The following is a 20,014-nucleotide window of genomic DNA, read 5'->3' as shown; positions in this document are numbered from 1 at the left end:
TGTAAAGGAGAGAGAATGTTTAAGGCTTTCATATCTTTGTACAACCCTTAAGTTTCACAGACAAAAATGTGTGTTTGTGTGCACAGCCTCTGGTAAAATACTGCTCTGTGATTGTCAGAGTAAATCTCCTCTATAGGACAGTTTGGGTGTTCAATGCAGTTTATGGAGCAGTTTTCTTCTTTAATTTAAAAGTCCAGGGACTTTTGCTCATTGCAGTGAAACTTCTTTGAGGGATTTTATATTACGATATGTCCAATTACTTGTGGCACCAGCAAGTTTTTTGTGAAACCCTGGTCTTGAACACCTGTTTCAAGAAGCCACATCCCAAACAACACTTCACCTTCAGGCAGTATGAGTCTCTTTTGTAAAAGTATGTCCACCACATAAGAAAGGTAGATGCTGTGGGCTTTGAAGCAATGCTTCATGCCTGCTTTGTCACACCTGGAGAGACCCCTTTGCACTGCAGAATGTAGGAGAATCTTGCTTAAGTTTTGGGGAAATGCTCTGTAGGCCAGATGCTCTCTCTTGTTCATCTTCTGAATAGGAGGAGAGAAGAAAAATCAGACTTCCATGTATACTAATGTGGTTCATGCTAATAACAGTTGCTGGGTTGACAGGTCAGGAGAGATATCAATCCACTGAGTCACAATACAGATATCTCTGAGGTAGGATTCGAGCAAAGTTTCCCCAACAGTATTGTACAAACTGAAATCACCAATTTTGTCTTGAGTTAAACAGGTAGTTTTGCCTTCTTAACCATTTGACTTTTGATTTGTATAACCAGGATAAGGGTTATCTCCAAGGGTGGCTGCAGATAGAGGAAGGATGGGAGATATCTACCTAATCTGTTTCACAAAACATCTGTGATGTTTTGACCCCCTACCTGGGGTCACAAAGCATCTGTGATGTGACTACCACTTCATGTCATTCCCAGCCAGGCAGGTTTTCAGTTGCTGACTTAGAAAACTGACCCTGCCCAGCCCCATTGCTGGGGCCCTAACATCCCTGTCCCTGATGTTATCTGACAGACCTGCCCTGCCCTCCCCACCAGGCTGTGTGTCTCTGAGCTGAAAGTCATATAAACAGCAGTGTGCCTTCTCTGTTTCTGCTCTATTGCACGCTACGCCTCACTGACTCACACAGCTCCTTTCAGGCACTTCCTTGAGTTTTGACGTAGCATGATTTCATAGTGTAGGTAAGTGACTTAGAAGTCGATCTTTCAGTTTTGAGTGGGGTAGATGTAAGCAGTATTTGGGCTTACATCATGAGGTCCTGGTTGCTGGAAGAATAAACAGAGAGAGAAAATTTCAACTCTGCAAGATGCAATATTGATTGCTGCACTGAGCCATGATGTCAAGTATATACTTCCCTTCCTCCTTGCTTCCCACAAGTGCTAAATAATAGACCTTGTTTACTGGCATTTGCAAATTATTTTGTCTTTGTGACTGATGCCATGACATGCCCCCTATACTCTCATTTAATTTGTAACACCATTTGGATTTTTTTAATCCTACATTTCTAATACAATTTTTAAATAACTATATTTCCTGCCCCCCAGACAAAACAGCTCTAATTTTATAATGAGAATTTCAGGGTTAGATTATTTTTAAAAAGAATCTAGGCCATATACATTATGTAAGGTTACCATAGTAACAGTTTCTCCGAGGGGAAAACCGACTGTCCGTAGTTTCCACAGAAACCACTCCCTGCTGAGAAGGTGCCTCCAAAGGAAGTGAAAGGAATATAAATGAGAGAGAGAGAGAGACGCGCACAGATGTCATATGACCTCTGCGGCATCCCTGCACTGTTGCAGATTCAACCGAGCGTTTATGGGTTTGTTTGCAGTTTGTTGTTTTTGACTGCATGTGTGGCACCTTCTCTTGTCATGTAAAGTCTGGCTGCCCTTCCCTCGAGTGGAACTGGTTTTACAGCTGGAGGTACGGCGATGCTCCACCTTGGCAGTGAACTGACCACAGCAGATCCTAAAATCCACTGCTCTAGGAACCGCTGTGCGTGGGAGAATTTAAATGGTAAAAGAGAATTTCCCCTCTTTTTTATGAACTTTTTTTTTTTTTTTTTTTTTTTTTTTGATTGAAAGAATTCAGCAAAGACAGGTATGGAAATGCTTCCTTCCAGAGATAAACAGGAGAGAAGGGAAGCTCAACTAATTTGTCAGTTAATTGTTTTGTTCTTTTGGGGTACAAGCATACACTGCTAGGAAAAATGTATTCTTAAAGGAATTTAAAAGGCTCAAGTCCTAGGATTTATTAACTGATTAAAAAAAAAAAAAAGAAAGGTGAAATGTCTTTAATGTACTTTAATATCACTGAGGCAAGTATGGATTAACATTTCTGAAATCCTTTTGCACTTATTTTTTTCACAAACAGCTTAATTTATTTTATTTTTTTTTCAAGGGCAATAAAACTGTGACATTCATTCAAGGCTTAGTGCAGCCATAACTACAGATTAACGCTCTGGCTACTTCATCCTGTCATCTCTCTGCTGCTTTCTGGGGAAAGCAGGCTGACATGGTTATTAAATCTGGCAGCTGTGTTGTATGCACATGGGAAGCAAGTAGAGCACAGCATATAGAAAATGAGTAGCTTTCAGATAGCAGCCTTCAATTCACTGCTGCAAGACTTGAAAGGCAGTCTAAAAAGCTCATTCTCTTCTTTGTAATCACCAGTCGCTGGATCAGTGCGCAAATATCACAAATACAGTTGCAAATGTAAGTATTCCTTGCCTGTGTGGTGCTTTCAGATTGCTAATTAAGGTTTCTACCTTAGTCTTCTGCTTGAAAAAGCAGAGAGATGAAAGCTGAAAACATCCTGACAGGGGAAGCTTCTCTGCAGTATTGTTCTGGCTTTCAGTGGAAGAGCTGCTGAGGGAAAGGGATGCTTGAAAGCTTTCTAGAACAAATAGTTTGCAGTTGTGTTTGTTGATTTTGGGGATGTCTGCTTGCCATTTTTCTGTGAGGGGAGAAGTCCAGCAAATGCGGGAGGTACTTATAGAGAGATGTTTTTCTACTTAGGTTAGATATACAGCAAGAAAGATACTTCAGTAGTAATTGATGGTTTGTGAGCACGTAGAAGAAAAATTTTCTATGGTATTTTTCACCTGGAATCTTTTTTTAAAAAATCCATAAATGCAGACCTGAACTTCTCTTTAGGAAGCTCAACAGTACCTTATTATCAGAAGCACAAATAAATAGTCATCATAAGGGGCACCAGTAAGTCTGCATCTGACCTGATAAGAACCATGAACATAGCACGGTGAGCAATGCATGTTTTTCACCCATCTCATTCTGTCTGTATATGAAATGATCTTTATCTGCTACAGTGGCATCAAGACAGGATAGTAAGGTGATTGGGAAGCAGTGGAGCTGAAGGTTTCTCAGTGTTGTGGTGATACTGTAAGGAAAAAAATGGATACTTGTCAGTGTATTTTTGGTCTCATAGCACTGAAGAAACAGTATGTTGGTTTTTATTCTCCTTTCTAATTCAAAACTTATGTATTGCTGTTGTCTTATCAAGTTTATGGCTAATGAATTCTTACTGTGCTGTGAATGAAAACTGCTTCTCGAAAACAGCTTGTGATCAGTACCAAGTATAAATGTCAGATAACTACACAAGAAATGCAGGCTGTAGCCAGTTTGTTTCAATTGCTATGTTGTGTTTCTTGCTTTATTTACAGGTTTGTTATTTCTTGGGGACCAGTGGTACTGTCAGCTTTTCATGAGCCATGTGAAAATGTCACTTGCACAGTTAACAGGTGACTGCCATTAAGTGACTAGGGAGAGAATATATGTGTAGTTTGCTGCAACAGAGGACTAAACATATTCATGGTATAACCCCTAATGATGCTGTAACACAGGTATTTGGTGAATGTTGTGTTTATAAGCTGCTTTTGAAATACTTTGGCCTTATCTTAGAGATGTATATGTATAAATACCTTACTGTAGCAAGTAAAAGCTGATTTTGAAGTTTCCTTCCTCATGTCCCCTTTTCCCCCCATAGACATAAATTCATAGCTTCCCTGAAACTTAGCTGTGAAAATGGTCATATTTGATGACAGCTGTGGAGCTAAGCTTCCCAAGCCTCAGTGGCAGCCAGCCAGCTGCTGAGACAAGTGGTGACCTTTCAGGACAATGTTGCTCACAAAAATGTCAAACTATTAAAATGGCAGGCATCAAATGCCATGTTACGTGGGGAAGGGTACTCATCTGGCAGGATTTCAGCTGAAGACAGTTAATCCACTGCTTCTTTGGATTATACATTGAAAGCCCCTGCCTAAGTCTCTCAGATATAAAGAAATTATTGATATGTGTCCTGAATAATTTCAGAAGTTCTTCTGGAAGATTTGAGACACAGATTAAAAATTTCAGAGGTATTTTATTTAAAATCTGCTCAGACATCTTCCTGATAGATATCCCCAAAAGAAGGTTTTGGCCTTTAATTTTGCTCTTTACATCATATACCAGTTTTCCTCCCAAATCTCTTATCCAGAATGTAAATGATCCTGATGAAGCTTAAGCAAGGTTCATTGATGTGCACAGGATGCTGAAATTCTGATAGCATGTGCACTGACTTTTTAGGCATATGTTCACTGAATATTTAACAATCCCCTGCAGTTCTGGTGCTGCAGCCCTGAGCTGAAATCTCATTTGCTATTATATGCATCGTTGCTTTGTAACTTTCTCTGAAGGCACTGAGGTGTGAGCATTCTCGTGCTCGCTGGTGTGTCAGATTCTCAGATACCTTTACCTCTGGTAACAGATCAGGGACACTGATAGGGTGCCTCGTTGATTTCAGCCCTGCTGCATAAATATTTCTGGGAGGTGTGAAACTGCCTGATGCTTTACCTTGGCCTGTGGGAAAGGCAGGCAGTGTGCATGGCTGATCAGGGTACAAAGTCGTTCACCTTGCAGTTGACCTCTCTTGGAGAGTAGGAAGGGGAACACCAGTAACTGCACCAGACCAGTCTTGTCCAGCCGGTTTGCAGCTGGCCACAGTTCAAGAGAATTTTCAATATTCTCCTTGCAAAGCACAGGGTGAGCTGCCAACATGGATAACCCCTGCAAAGCATTAAATATTTTGATTTAATAGTGCCAAATCCATTGCTACTAACCAAGATGCTGAAAAGGTAAATAGTTTCTTCCAGTATTTCTTTCCTTTCTTCCTTCCCTTTCAAGGTAGAAGTTCTGTGTCATTCCAAGTTTTTTTTCTCTTACTACAAGCAAGCAGCCTTTTCTAATTTTGTTTTAGTGTTCTCTTCTACTCATAGAGGACATGTTTCCTCCCCCCTCTGCTCTTTAAAACTGGGAACACTACATTCCATGATCACCTTGTCTCTACTGTAGTTATAGGAAAGGATATGTATCCATGTTCGTCTTTTCTTTCCAGTTAGTATTCTGTGATCCCTCCTCCTTTCTCCTAATTTCCTACAAGAAGAATTCCAAGGAAAATGAACTAGGTAAGGACAAATTCCCATAAACATCTTACAATAATTAATCCCTCCTCCTTCCCTCCCTTTCTCCTTTTCCTTGGCTTTAAAATTTTATCTGCTTTCACACAAATGTTTATGTTATTTCAGAATTACTAAGATGTAAAAGTCTGTTAGGAAAAGCAACATTATGCTCATCCAGTAGAGGAGTAAAAAGGTAACTGAGGCATCAGTTAATGTAACTTAACATAGCTCAGATACCTAGGCTGAGTTTTGGATTTTGATTTTCAAATTACAAACCACATGTTGGCCCAGTCTATTTAATCACCTGATAATGTTAAAGAAAAACATAAATAGGGATGCTGCTATTTTCTTTGAGCTTTGCTTGAAGAAAAAATCTGAGAAAAATAACTGCAGCAGAGGTAATTTTGTTTAAATCGAATTATGAAGTATTTGGTTGCTTCCAAAGAATTGTGCAGTGTCAGATTGATTCAGTGCATTTCATTAAACATCTGTCAGTATACCTTATATGAAATTCTGACTTGCATCAATGGCATTATAATTTTATTCTGCATTTATATTATTACTCTTTGCTATTTCTGTAGCATCTAGGAATACTCTTTTTTATTACTGAGCTAGGTATTGTAGAGAAACAGAAGGTAATCCTTGCCCCCAGACTGCTTACAAGCTCTATTACAAATAAATCAAAATTTTCTTTGCACTCACTTACTACTTTTCTTGTTTGGCTCTTTATATGAATTCAGAACACAGATGCTGGCACTGTGTTATCTGAACTGGTCTTGAGGATACCAGAATTTGCTCAGACATAGGCTTGACATTGCATGTAATTAAAATTAGGGAATGACTTACACTTACTGTGACCCTTTTAAAAGCTGTCATATTGGTTCACTTAAAGTATCTCCCTTAGGCTGCTAGTGTTTAGGCATTAAGTTAATGAATTATATTAATTGAAATTAACTCAACTGTCCAAAACATGGCTGGAATTACAAAATATTTCTGGACCACCAACAAAGATTTCCCTTAAAATTGTCAAGATACTATTGCCAATTACTAAGTTAATAAGATTCATTATAAACTTAATTGCTAAGCTAATAATATTCATTATTTAATGAATTATGTTTACTTTTGATTATTTACAAAATCTAAATTTCAATGTTGATTATTCACATGAAATAGCAGCAACATGACACATGACCATCACACACTAATTGACTCATGGACAACATATTGTGATTTGGGGTGGACAGTGAGGATCACAATATGGGTGAGATTAGAGTCTCACAGATGAGAATCTTCATCTGCATTTTATGTAAGACAAGTTTCCCCCATCACTCTGGTCCTTATCCATCTTACTGGTAGATTTCAGGAGCAGTCACACATCTGTCATCCTCTTTTCTGCTACCTTTTGTTTGAATGATACAGTGTAAGGTACACAGTAGTTTTTATACTCATAAACTAGGATTAAACTGCCATTTGAAATCAGTCAGGGCAACTCTCTAGTTCACAAAGCCCCATTATAATACACTGTTCCATGCTGAAGGTATTTTATGTGTTCAATTTGTACACTCCTCAGATCATATTTCACAAAGCAAGGCTGTAGCATGTGAATACAAGCTATAACTTAACTGAGCGATGTAATCAACATATCTGAGCCAAAAGGCATATTTATTCTTTCTGGAAATGTATATCACACAAACCACTTTGATTTCTAAGAGCCATTTTTATTTTGAAGTGATAAACTAGTTGTATATGCAGGAATAAATAATCTAAGTATTCCAGAGGGCCAAATCACAGTTGAAAAGATGTTGTACCTTGAATTTCCTAGCATTTTTAAATTTCGCTTTGAAATTATACTTTATGATATCTCTTTTTGCATTGACACCACAACTTGTATCATTTTAGTAACATATTAAAAATGAAATTTAAATTTATTCTGACAGTGTCACTGTTGTTCCTTCCATAAAGGAATTGAAAGGATCTACACAAATGCAAGCTAACAAACATGAAGGGCTGTTGTACTCCTCAAGTGACTTTTTTTTTTTTATACAGAGAATGACTAATAAAAGTCTGAAAGATTATTTGCAAGCATGCAATTAATCATAAATCCATCTTGATCTGGAAGGATGAAACAGTAGTATATCAATCTGGTTAGCTAGTACTTCAAAAGGATTTTGCAGAACTCATTAGGCCAGGAATATTAAGATGGGTGCCTCTTTTTTTATGAGACAATAATGTGATTCCCAAAGGGATAAGATAGAAGGTCAAAGACAAAACAGTTTATCCCCAGGAATGGTATAGATTACTGTTAAGAACATTCTGAAATCTTCTCCCATCATTCATTTATTTCAAAGCATTCCTAAAAGTAATGACCTAATTTTAAAGACAGTAAATCAGAAATAACCAAATTACTAAAGTTTGTTTGTCTTTTAGGAACATGGGTCATTTTAATTTAAAGGCTTCACTACTTTTGAGTCCCTTTTACCTGTCTAGGGAAGCAATCAAAAAGTGTTAAATACCCTTTCTGTTCTGTTTCCCCCCACTCTTCAATTCAGTGGGAATTCACTCCCACAAGGGCCCTTTTTAAGAAAGTAGAGAGTATTGAGCTACCTCTGTTGAATACCTTGTAATGAACCAGCTTCTGTTCTTATTTGGAAATAGGTTCACTGAAATAAGTGATTTTGGTAGAATGCAGAAAAGTAGATGCTGATGGATGTCGTGGCTAGGTTTTTGAAAGAGGAAGTTGACATCAACTCCCTTGGCATTCTGAGTGTTGCCCTACTGACATACCTGAAATCCATAGGTTGCCATCGTTTTGTTAGTGTATGTGTGGCCCTCAGGTTTTTAATTAGTTAGTAGTAATTGCTATTTAAAGATCAGGGTAATTGTTATGTAAAAGTAAAGCAACGAGGCTGAAAATGTATTAAAGAATTAGATAACTAACAGCCAAGTTATTTTAGTATGTTTGGAGTTCCTAGGACAATATACTTAGTAACCTTGGGCCAAGACATAGCCATGCTAAAAGTGAACGCAACTCACTGCATATTCCCATGGCAAAATTTTACCATAAATGGGCTTCCAACCATCAGTGTCCCTTCTAGGTGGAATGGCCAAAGTACTCTTTTTCTCTATAAAATGAATAGTGTGTGCTTTAAAATGAGAAATGGAGACTTTGTTCAGCTTTTCTTTTGTTTTCAGGAACATGTTGAGAGTTAACATAGTGAAGCTTGTAACATAGATGCCAATGTATAATGCTTATCATTAATAACATGCTATGACATCAGATGTCTTCTAGGAATTAATTATTATTGATGAGAAAAGTAATTATTTTCACTGTAATTATCAGGAGATGTGATTATTTGCTTTGGTTCTGACCTTGATTGTTCATGTACTGAAATAATAATTGCAGTTAATTACTTCTTTTCCATAAATGTTCACAGCTTGTTGAGCATCAGAGAGTGTAGGCAGAGGAGGACCACCATGTAAAACACTTCTGTTTCTGGGGAAGTATGAGTTTTTCCTTTTGGGGCAACAAAAGGCCTCACCATTGGCTTACAGTAATGCATTTTTTAAATAGTTCTGTCCTTAAAATGTTTACTGAAAGGTTTTCTTTGTTTTATTCTTGAAGATGTGAAGGCAGACACATCTGAGTGCAAGAGCTATGGAGAGCAGAAAGAAAAAATCTCTTTCTGATGTTCCTTGATCCTCAGCCAGCTAACCCTAGGAGAAACCAGAACTGATGTTATGATTTATGGAGCTGGGAAAAAAAAGCTTAGATCCTCGAGCAGCAAAGACCCCACACTACTCTAACCCTATCACCTGGAAAGTATTTTCCTGTAAATATTCTTCCCTTCTGTTTGTCACTGAGGAAAGCTTGACTGTTGTCAGAGCAGCAGGTGGTACATCATCACTATGTAATCTGTGCTTATGATAATCTATCTAAATAAAGGTGTAAATTGAGTGCCTTTATAAAGACATCCCTTCAGCTGATTGCTTTTATCAGGTATGGGGATTAAAAGTAGGTATAAGGCTGCCTATCACACTGTCAGGGCAATTCCCTAGGTCAGTGGGTCACTGTCTCTTCACAGGACTATTTGTCAGTGGGTATGTGTACATACCATAGTCCATAGCACTTTGTTTATCTACTGATTCACAACAGATGCTCAAATCGCACAACTTCCATGAAGGAAGAATTGACAAAGAGTGCAGCTGGGGTGAGGATGGTACAAGAAACTCCATCCATCATTCTCCAAAAGGCACAATGAATGGCTTAATTGTTGCTGTTAACAATTGTTAGCCATTTTATTTGCTAGAGCCAAAGTATGATCCCACTAAGAGCCAGCTTGGGGAAATACAGTGACAGGGCAGTCTCTTTGTTATGTTCACTTGGCATCATTCACTGATTAGATTCCACTGGCTTTATCTGGACCAAGACCTTCTACTATTGCTCACCTGCAAAGCACGCTGCTTGACCACAGTGAGGTCTTGAGCTGACTCCCATAGTTGCAATTAGGAAGGAATAGTGAGGAAATAGTACAATATGCAATAAAACCAGCATATTTCATACTGGGGAGACTTTGTGGGACAGTGTGTCTTCTGAAAGAGCTACCCATGGCAATATTTCTCCTCACACCAGAGTTTGCTTCAGTGCCTTGTGAGTTTAGTCTTTCATTGAACTAGATTGGATGTGTGTGGTTTAATATGTTCCTCTGTTGCAAGGCTTGTATTTAAGGGATGCTACAGAAGCACTAGGGAAAGACAGAAAGCAGTCTGCCAGTACCACTAAAAAATTCATCTCCTAAGTGAATATGCACTGGGTCACAGTGAGGTTAATGTGCATATTCATGTACTGTTTAAAAAGTCAGTGTCTGGATTAAAGCCTTTCCCTCTTGTTTAGTATCCAGGCTGCTACTGAAAAGCTGAGGATTTTCATAGTTCTCAAATAAACACACCTGAATTTTTGTCATGGAAAGCAATCTGATTTTTCTTAATCTTGTTCTCAAAAACAACTCAATTATTTTGGCTGATTTTTTTTTTTTTTAATGAGGCAAACGTCTAGCATGAAAAATTTCACACTATCTAGTAAAAGCTGTAAATCTCTTAACAGCTGAAATAGGGTAACTTAATGAAGAAATATAAATTTACCATACTTATAAATTATAGTATTAAAATGCACAATTAACAACAAAATTCTGCTTTGGACAAACACCATGGTATTCAGTACCTCTGTGTAGCAAGGAGGTTGCTAAGTATAAATGTAACAAGATTTTTTAGAAAAACACCCCAAATGGTAATTTATTCTGTTGAGGATGATATTAAATTTCTCCATGGGTTCTTCCCCTTCTCAAAAGTGATATTGGAACTTGCTGTGGAGTATGAAGTTACTGTGGATGAGGAAAGAAATGAAAGGAAAAAAGACTGGACCATCTTCAGTTTAATTTTTTGAAATGTTACTGAAAATTTTAACTTTTTCCCTCATTCACAAGTTAAACAGATTTTGGACTCTGCAGAATATTTGCTTTTCAGAGCACATGTGACCTGTTATTCTCTACTGTGGACATCAATGTTCTTGAATCCTCTGGAATATCAAGGGGCTCGCATGTGTTTGGTTTTAGGTATCATCATATCTATGGATGCCAGTGGGATAAATTCAAGATAAGCTTCCTTTCTGGCTAACTTGTAGTTTTTTTATGTCTTTCACCTGACCTTAAAATGATCAAGAAATATAACTTTAAAATAACTGCATGAATCTGAGCAATTTTTGAATTTTAGCAATTACATTGCAATAATCATTGCCTCCTTCTGTGAGGTCTTTCTCAGCTTGTGCTTGAGTCGGAAAGCAACCAAGAGCAAACAACAATCCTTTCAATGCAGGAAGCCTCCTTTAAATCTGCCCCATTGCTGACCTTGACAAGCACACAGAAAAGCACAAGTGAATGCACACAAAGTTTCAAGATCTGCTGCTCATCCAGACCCTGGGTTCTACGCAGTATTACCTCATACAGATTTTGTCCCTTTCATGCAGAATAGAATCACAGTGTGTGAGCTATAATTTAATCCATGTTGTAGCCTGGGTCAACACAAAGGCCTTGGTGGAGCACTCTGTTGCAGCTGGGCAGCTCTGGCTGTTTTAACAGAATCAGGTGATCCTTGCTCAAGGAATGAGGCAGAATAGAGCAATAAGAAGAATGAATGCTGGAAAAAGTGGCCCTCTTTTTCATAAAAACCTTGTTAAATAGGAAAAAAAAAACCCAGACTGACATGGAACTGATTTCATACTACTATAAAAATACCATAGTGATGCTGTATGCAAATTGTAGAGATTATAATTTAATTTCATGCTACATATCTTCAGGAAACCCTTACTAATTTGGGTAGCATTGGCATTACATTTGTATATACATTTTTATTTATTTGCTTGAGATAAAATATACAATATCACCATGCTTCTTTGCTGGCTAGGTAATATTTCAAAAGATATTAAGTTTCTTCTCCCCAATTAACATTTGCAAGTAACGTATCTAAAATTTTTTGTTTTCAATTTTTTAAAATATGTATTTTGGTTGATTTAATACTCACATTGAATAAATAATTAAATTATATGTCCTTTATACTTTCATATTAATTACAAGTATGTTCTTATATAGATTTCTCCGTTTTATTTTACAGTTGCTATATAAGCATACAATCTCATATAAATACTTTCTTATAGAGAATTTGTTTTAAGTATGTGTAGAACTCATAAGAAAATATGTATTCCTGAAGAGTTTTAGCATTCCATGAATTCAATTTCTTTTCAAATCAGTGAGCAGATATTGACCAGAACTCCATCCTTTCAGTATACATTAGTTTTGTAGGTTTGCTTGAATTTTGTAGACCATACAGAAATTTTGTGGTAGGTGCTATCACTTTGAAGTGAGCCATTTATCTATGGACTTATTTGTTGCTGTTCTTGCCTTTTATTAGAACCTTTGTATGCTCAGTCTGCTGATTTTGTCTATTACCCATTCTTACCCAGTTTCTTATATATGTGACTGACTGAAGAATTATTTTAGGATTATTTGATCCCCAGTTCCATTTTCTTAGGCTGCTGTAAAATGGCACAGCATAATTAAATCCAGACATGTGTGTGGTTTGGCTCTGATTACATGACAGGTTTAGGTTTTTTGCTACTTGGATCAAGGGGACTTTTATATTTTAATTGAGTTCTCCTGCATGGCTAAGGTTTGTAGTGTCTTTAATATTAAGATCTTCTTTTCCTCTCCTGCTGCTCAGAATACCTTTATAACAGAGCTTTGCTTGAGAACTAGTTTCCCCCCTATTTTTTAGGGGGGATAGGTAGTCACAAGGAACTTGACTTGAGTGCACCTGGAATTCATTAAAATTTCTCTTACTTGTCTGTTATATGAGGATACAGAAAACTTGGACTGTTGTGTTTGCTGGCAGGCTTATACAGGACACACCACCATCTCTTTGGATTTCTTTGTTCAAATGAATGATTCTGACCTTTGTTGTGCCTCTGCAGTTTCAAGCAGTTAAATTATTTTGGTGTTTCTGCATGCTTGGTAACTGACACGCTTTGTGTAGGCTTGCTGGGTAGAAAGGGGACGTAGAAGTAAGTTTGGTATAGTGGGTTTTTTTGGTATCCCACACTTATTTAGCAAGAAGGCATAAAATGCATCAGTAGTGTCATTCAAGGAGAGGTAAACTCCTGATTCACACTGAGAGAGGGGAGGGACAAGTCACATCTGCACCATTGGGCACAGGCCAGTCTGGCTGTTATTCAGGGGGTGTGTATGTGTGAAGGGAGTTAATTCCTTTTAGTTCCTGGATAAATCCATGGCTGACCTCATTGATGTGACAGTGAAATCAGCAGGAGTTCTCATATGCTTGACAGAAAGGCATGTATTAAAGTGCTTTCTTTGAACCAAGGTCACTGCATCACTAATCTGAGCATTTTTCCTGTGATGGGCAAATCCCTCTTGGTCTCTGAGCATCCTTTGCTCTAGTTGATGCAGGAATTTGGTTCTGTGCCAAGGAAACAAGTGGAATATTTACTGCTGAGCTCACGATGAATAGGGTTTCTTATGGGAGCAGGAACCACAGCTATCTGGAAGGCAGTCTTCTAATTAATGCTGTCTGTTTGTTGTATAACAGCAAGGTCTTAACAAAAGAGTTCTTTTGGATTTTTCCCTTGGGTTCTGTCTGAGCGAGAACATAGCCCACAGAGGGGTGAGAAACTGAAGAGGCAATATTTTCCTTGTGACAAAGGCCATACCTAATAAGGAATTTGTCAGTTCCAAAGAAACCAGTGGAAATGTTTATACTGGTATATAGGAAAGCATTCCTTGGAGACAAGTCATCTTGTAATTCTAAATTAAGATGGATGCGTGTGCTGCTGGGTCTGTGGCTCTTTTTTGGCTCTTTGTCAACATACCTGACACTCTGAACATAGATCTGCTCCAAAGCCAAAGCATCTGCCCTTCTGGAATATTTTTTGGACCCTAAACCTAATCAGAGATAAGGGGTGTTTCAGCATGGTTTGCAAAACCCTTCTAGAAGTGTATGAATTGCCCCATAACAACAGTGGAATTTAAATGTTGTGCCTAGATTAATTCACAGAATTTAATTGAAAAATGCTTGCAGTGTTGTATAGCAAGGCTTAAAGTAGCTTATAGCTAGCTTGGATGTAGAAGCTAGTTATGGCAGCATGATGCCCAAGACGAGCTAATTTGCCTAGCTTTTTGACTAAGTTTTCTCCTGCTTTACCAGCACATACATTAGACAGATATTTCAGAGGTAGCTTTGATACTTCTTGCTACCTTGCTGGCACAGTTCCATCTAGAAAAACCTTAAGGCTCAAAAATTCTGACTACCAAATTCCAGGTGAGATGAGAACTGAGGCCATTGGTCTACAAATAAGGTAGAGCACAACTGAATGGGGAATGAAAGGCATGTGCAAAGAGTAGCTTGTACTTGAAAGGCCTCCTCTGAACTCTGTGGCAATTGAGGCCTATCAAACATCTCTCACTAGGAAATGGGACACAGGGAAGCTAGGGAGAAAACTTCCTTAGATGGACTTTAAACTTGTAGGTTTACTGTGCTCTACAGGGCCAAAGTTAATCTTTACCCACAGTGCATGCATTTTTGGAGGTGCACCTCTTTTTATTAGTGCATTTGTATTGTGTTTGAAATGAATGACCTTTGAGGTGGTAGGAAATTAAAAAAAAATTGTTTGGACAAAGTAGCCATCCTGTTTATTTGCTTTCAAAGGATATACTTTTTAAGTCAGTAGTGAAAATAAAACCAGTTTGTAAGTCTGAAATGTCTTCAGTGAGAGCTTCAAAGAACTGTAAATGTGTCCACACAGAACTTCTGTGAAATAGGTAAGACATAATATTACCACATTACAAAGAGATATAAAAAATGAAATCACTATTGCAGATCTAAATAGAACACCAGCGATAGTCATGACAGCTGTTGATATACATCAGCTGTATAACCCTTGCTTCTTTCCACACAGCTCCTAATGCTATAATTGTATTTTTAGTTAAAGTTACAATTTGATAATACTCTGCTGCTTTTCCACTCCTGTGAAGCAGAGAAGCAGGTCTCTTGGTTCAGTGTGGTGTTATTTACACTATTAAGTTGCAGCAGGTATCTCTGTTTGATCTGATCCTTGGTGTAGCATTACTGATGAGGTTGAAGGAGCTATTTTGTCTTGAAGACAGTCAGATTCTGGATGGAAAGCTGGCACATTAGGAGAAGATTCCAGCAAGCACAGAAAGGAGTAGTTGTAAGCCTGACCTTTCTGTGTAGGGAGCCATGAAAAGAGATGCTGACAGCAGTTGTTCCACTTAAGCTACTTGGAGCCTAGGGATAGGTCCTATAGTCTATGTGGCCTCCAGGGGTTAGACACATCCCCAGAATCTCTTTTGGCATTTGCTACACATCAGGAGGCACCACCAAAGGGTTAAATAGTTCCACAGTGTGTCACTTGCTCTCTAATTAGGAAGTGGTCCAAGAGCTCAAAGTTCAAAATGCACATGGTCTGAGCTGGGACTAAGCCCAAGTTCCCACTGACTGCAGTCTCATGTGTTAGTGTGGTGCATCTGCGCACGATCTCTTCTCCTTCCCGTTTGTGCCATTTGCTTTCCTTTTTAACAGGAAAGAGACATTTCAGCTACCCAGTTTCACTTTTGTCACTATCTGAAGTCTTCCATTACTTGAGCTGGTATGTTTTCTGGGAATAACTTGTAACCCCCTTTATAACTGAAAGCAGGCCAGTAAAACATGACAATAATCTCACTCCGCTCTATTCTGCAGCATCTGTGGCTTCTGCTGGAGAACTAGGGCAGGTCTCCTCCCAGCAGCAATGTAGGCACAAACTGGACAGCCTGAGCCTCAGGGAGCCTGAGGTTCCTTGTTCGTCCCAAAGGGAGATACAAAGAACAGGCAAAGTAGCATCCAGCTGAGCTTGTTTTGAGAAGAAATGGCAGAGTGAGGGTGGGCAGAGTGAGTGAGACCACAAAATAGTAAAAGAAAAAAAAAAAAAACAGTTTTGGAAAGCAAACAGTAAATAATAGAAGCCAGATGCATGGGTGGTAATATGAAAGGGACAAAGTCAAAAAGGCACCCATGGAGTCTGCAGTTGAGGGAGTGGCAAAGTTCTGCTGAATAGAATCATAGAATATGCTGAGCTGGAAGGGAATCATCAGCTTTTGGGATCTTGTGTTTAAGAATGGCATGGGTTTGGGGCTCATGGTTTTAAGTTTCACCCCAGGATAGATGGAAGCTTCTTGGGAGGATGACAGCCATCTTCTGCATATGAAAAAAAAGGTGGTGATTCTGGTCTCTACCTTTTCCCCCTCTCTATATTCAGCCACATGCTTACTGTTTCCCACCACTGGCGCTTTGGGTGATTAACACGGCAGGGATAGTCAGGCAGATCATCAACCTGTCTGAAAGACATATCCAGCAAGACAAATTTGGGCTGTGAGCTTTCACACTGTTCCTGCAACACATGTGAGAGAGACACAGGCCTATGCAGCAGGAATGGCAGTAAAGAGAGAGGGATAACCTTTCTGATAAAAGCAAGTTATTAAATCAGCTTGGCCATCACATTAGCTGGTGCCTGGGTTAGTATTGTTGGCAGTGCTGGTAACATTTTTCCTGTGTCATGCCAGGATTAAGGGTAAAGAGGCAGCTTCATCCTTGGCATAATGCTATGATTGGAGTCACAGAAGTTGTACCCAGGGTGACTTTGTCTAAAGTGTGCCATTTCAACAAAGTCCACTAAATCAGCTCATTCTTGCTCTTTCTTTTGTTTCTTTATTTGTGGCTACACTGAATTAGCATATTAAATAAATTTCCATGGGAATCAGAAACGCAATAGCTAGCTTGCTTTCTCTTGTTCATCTACAAACAGTCTTTTCACAGCAGTCTTTTCACAATTTCATGTACAGTGTTTGGGCACTTGATCCATATCCATCAAGGGCTTTTCATGCGTATCCTGTTCCATAAAAAAAATCTAACAGCATAAGGTGCATAACATGCAGTTTATAGCTGATGGTAGAAGATTTGTAGCACATACATTTTATATACACTGCTGAAACATCTCTCTTTCTGGAGTGACTTTTCACCTATTAATTGTTTCTCCTACTCTAACTCTGATACATTATTTCTATATTTTGTGACATGTAGATTGTAGAAGAGAAAGAAAAATAGGTAATTTGATTTCATCAAGCAGGGCATTCTCTGCATAGAAGACAAGATAACAAAAGAGAGCTTTGTAAGGAGGAGAGAAATCTGAAAAGCCAGGCCTTGTGATGAAGAGATATGAGTGGATCGGTAAGAAAGGAGAAATTCTGAAAAAGCCTTAAGCTCAAGACATGAAAGCATGGCTTTCATGGAGGTGCAGGCAATGTGGCTGTGGTATGGAACAAAAGATTACCTCAGTTGCTGAATTTTTAGTGGAAAGCAATGCAGGTGCATTAGGAATAAGTTCCAGGCTCAGTAATCAAAATAATTAAAGTAATCATATACTGTGATCACATGGTGGACCTGGGCAGAGATTACAGGTTTAAAATACTGGAAAAGAGCTCTGGTAAAATAATGGTGTTGGTGTGGGTAGCACAGACTGAGTAAGAAATCCGGGCAAAAGTAGAGGCAGTGTATGTTGTGTCCCTGGGTGGCAGCTGATGGAGCTGTGCAATTGCATCAGAATCTGAGATGTCATTGAAGAACGTGTCTGGTACGTATCACTGTGAAGAAAAACTTGCAAATGTGACCTGAGCGCGTTGCGATGCGGCGCTTTGTGCCAGAACTCTCGTGCAGCCCGTCAGCAGAAGCCAGAGAGCGCCCATCCGTCTGAACGAGGTGCTAACTCCAGCATCTGCTTCTGCAGCGGGTTCAACTCTTTATCAAAGCAGAGAGGGAGAGAAACGACTCGTGCCAAGACTGCACGGAATGTAGTGTGATTGCACTGCTTTAATTTCACCCCAGAAAAGGATCTTAAAATTAAAAGCTGTCAGGGCATTTAATACAATATGCCTAAAACACAGAGTGAAATATGGGACTGGAGAAAAGCATAAGGTTGAAAAATACAAATGGATGTTCGTAAATCACTAACATAAAGTGGTACAGGAGCCTGCACAAGCAAATAGTAAAAACTGGATAGAATCTAACGAGAAGTAGGGTGCCTTTGGGAGTGCGAGAGAGGGAGGAGTAGATGCTGAGAGAAGAAATAATCAGAAAGGTCAGAGAAAAAACAGTAAAAGCCAAAAAGATGGCATGGTTTTTAAGGAGGATAGCAAAAAAGAGCTCAATGAGCCTGAGGCTTGGAGCACAAAACATGATATTTATGCAGGGAGTTATTATAGAACGCTTGATGAGACAGATTTTGGTGGCAGACAGGCCTCACAGCCAAACTAGAGGCATAAGAAAGTAGGACAGAGCTAGGATGAAATGGGATCAGCAGCTGTAAGCAGGGTATTCAATTAACTAGGAACAATTCAATTCAAACAACAAAGGGAGAGAGGAACCTGGGCAGACAGGTGGGAACATAGATGACTGTGGCAAGATCAGAAGGATCTTATATTTCAGGGAGTATTTACTCCATGCAATACCTCTTTTGTCTCTGTGTTAAGGTCAGTAAACTGACTGAGAAGCATTTGCTTCTGTGCTACATTGCCTTTCCCGAATGATGGGGGGACAGACAAGGAGGGCACAGTGTAGTGCTGAAGAGAAGGGAGACTTGACACCTCTCCTTTTGATAGGAATTGTTTGTCTCACAGAACCTTACTGTAATGTGCCTCTGTTGTGACTCTGCTCTTTCCAGGAGATCAGGACCCAAAGAACAAGCAGTTTAAGATGGAGGTGAAGAGAAGCAATCATAGGAGGATCAATAAAGGTTGAGGGGTCAGGTCAAGAAGGTCAGGGTAAGACATTTGTGACAGAGAAGTGAGAAATGCCACTGTCAGCAAATAAAGCACATCAAGCATGTTAGGAAGGATGAGAATAAGAAAAAGGATGGAGACAATTAAAATTAGAAACTTTGCAAGTGAAACTTCTACATAGTGAATATGAACTAAATTTGATTTAGAGGTCTTTTGTTTGTTTGTATGTTTGATTGACCTAAAAGAAACTGCGCCTTGGAGATGCCTGCAGGCTCCCTAGAAGTGTTTGTATGGATATACAGCAAATACGTGCTTTTCCTGATATGATCTATTGCTTTTTGTTTTTCCTTCCACCTTAAACATTTTAATGCCTAGCAGTAAACCGTCAAGCCTTAGCCCTTCGCAGTCAGTCCCTCTTATTCCCCTGCTTAAGAATGAAACTCAATATCTTGAGCACCCAGAATGTGAAGAAGGAGCTAATCATTGGCTCGCATTGTGGCTGGCAGGGCAGGCCCGCCTCTTTGGCTTCTGCTGACAAGCTGTTTATGTTTGTGCACGGCCACCCTTTAACTCAGCCGCCCGATGGCTCTAATGGGACCAACTGTCTGAATGCTGCTGCGAGCTGAATCCTCTCATCACAGGCACAGGGAATTTCAGCCTCTGACTCTTCCGCCTGGACTCTATGGAACACTAGTAAGTAGCCTTCTGTCTTCTTGTGGCTTTTCTCATAAGACTAAGGGCATGTTTTAGCAAGGCAGGTAGGTGCTGTCATTCAGAGAGGCAGCTATTAAAGCATTTTCCTCTGGCTGAAGTAAAAGAGCAGCTACTTTGTATGCAGTGTCATGACTGCAAGGACCACAGGATTTCAATCTCAAATGAGACCTTCCTAGAAGACAAAAGGGAAAAAGTTAAAAAGGACACAATCCATTTAAACTTACTAAGTTGTGAGGTTTATATATATTATATGTATATATATATAAACACACAAATTAATCTGCATCTAGTTCTTATTTTTAGAGGCATTTACAGTATTTGATCATCCAGTCTCATTTTAAACAGCAGCAGTTTTTGCAAGGTCATGAGTAATGTGGTTTGGAAAAGTGTGAAATGGCTGGAAATAAAATACTATAAAAAGAATGCTCCCCAAAATGCTGATA

At 39.0% G+C, this 20,014-nt stretch overlaps 1 protein-coding gene across 18 annotated transcripts in view; it reads left to right on the top strand.

The window, feature by feature from the left end:
* TRIM2 (tripartite motif containing 2) overlaps positions 1-20,014 on the top strand; it is a 111,938-nt gene that overhangs the window by 21,793 nt on the left and 70,131 nt on the right. For 3 of the 18 annotated variants that reach the window (XM_085578073.1, XM_021530176.4, XM_021530175.4), the window contains exon 1: positions 1,687-2,030. The exons of 2 other annotated variants lie outside the window; for them this stretch is intronic. Coding sequence is in view for 2 of the 16 variants with exons in the window: in XM_085578069.1 (XP_085434195.1) it covers positions 19,467-19,550 (84 nt within the window). In the remaining 14 variants the exon portion in view is untranslated. Of the gene's footprint in view, positions 1-1,686; positions 2,031-2,414; positions 2,729-2,803; positions 3,273-4,066; positions 5,143-12,809; positions 19,551-20,014 lie in introns of those variants that run through there. 13 more of the 18 variants (XM_085578062.1, XM_021530189.4, XM_085578057.1 and 10 more) reach the window with 12 other exon arrangements.

Source organism: Lonchura striata, chromosome 4 (genome assembly GCF_050655825.1).
Source record: "Lonchura striata isolate lonStrDom1 chromosome 4, ASM5065582v1, whole genome shotgun sequence".
Taxonomy (NCBI): domain Eukaryota; kingdom Metazoa; phylum Chordata; class Aves; order Passeriformes; family Estrildidae; genus Lonchura; species Lonchura striata.
This window is presented reverse-complemented; position numbering and strand designations above follow the sequence as displayed.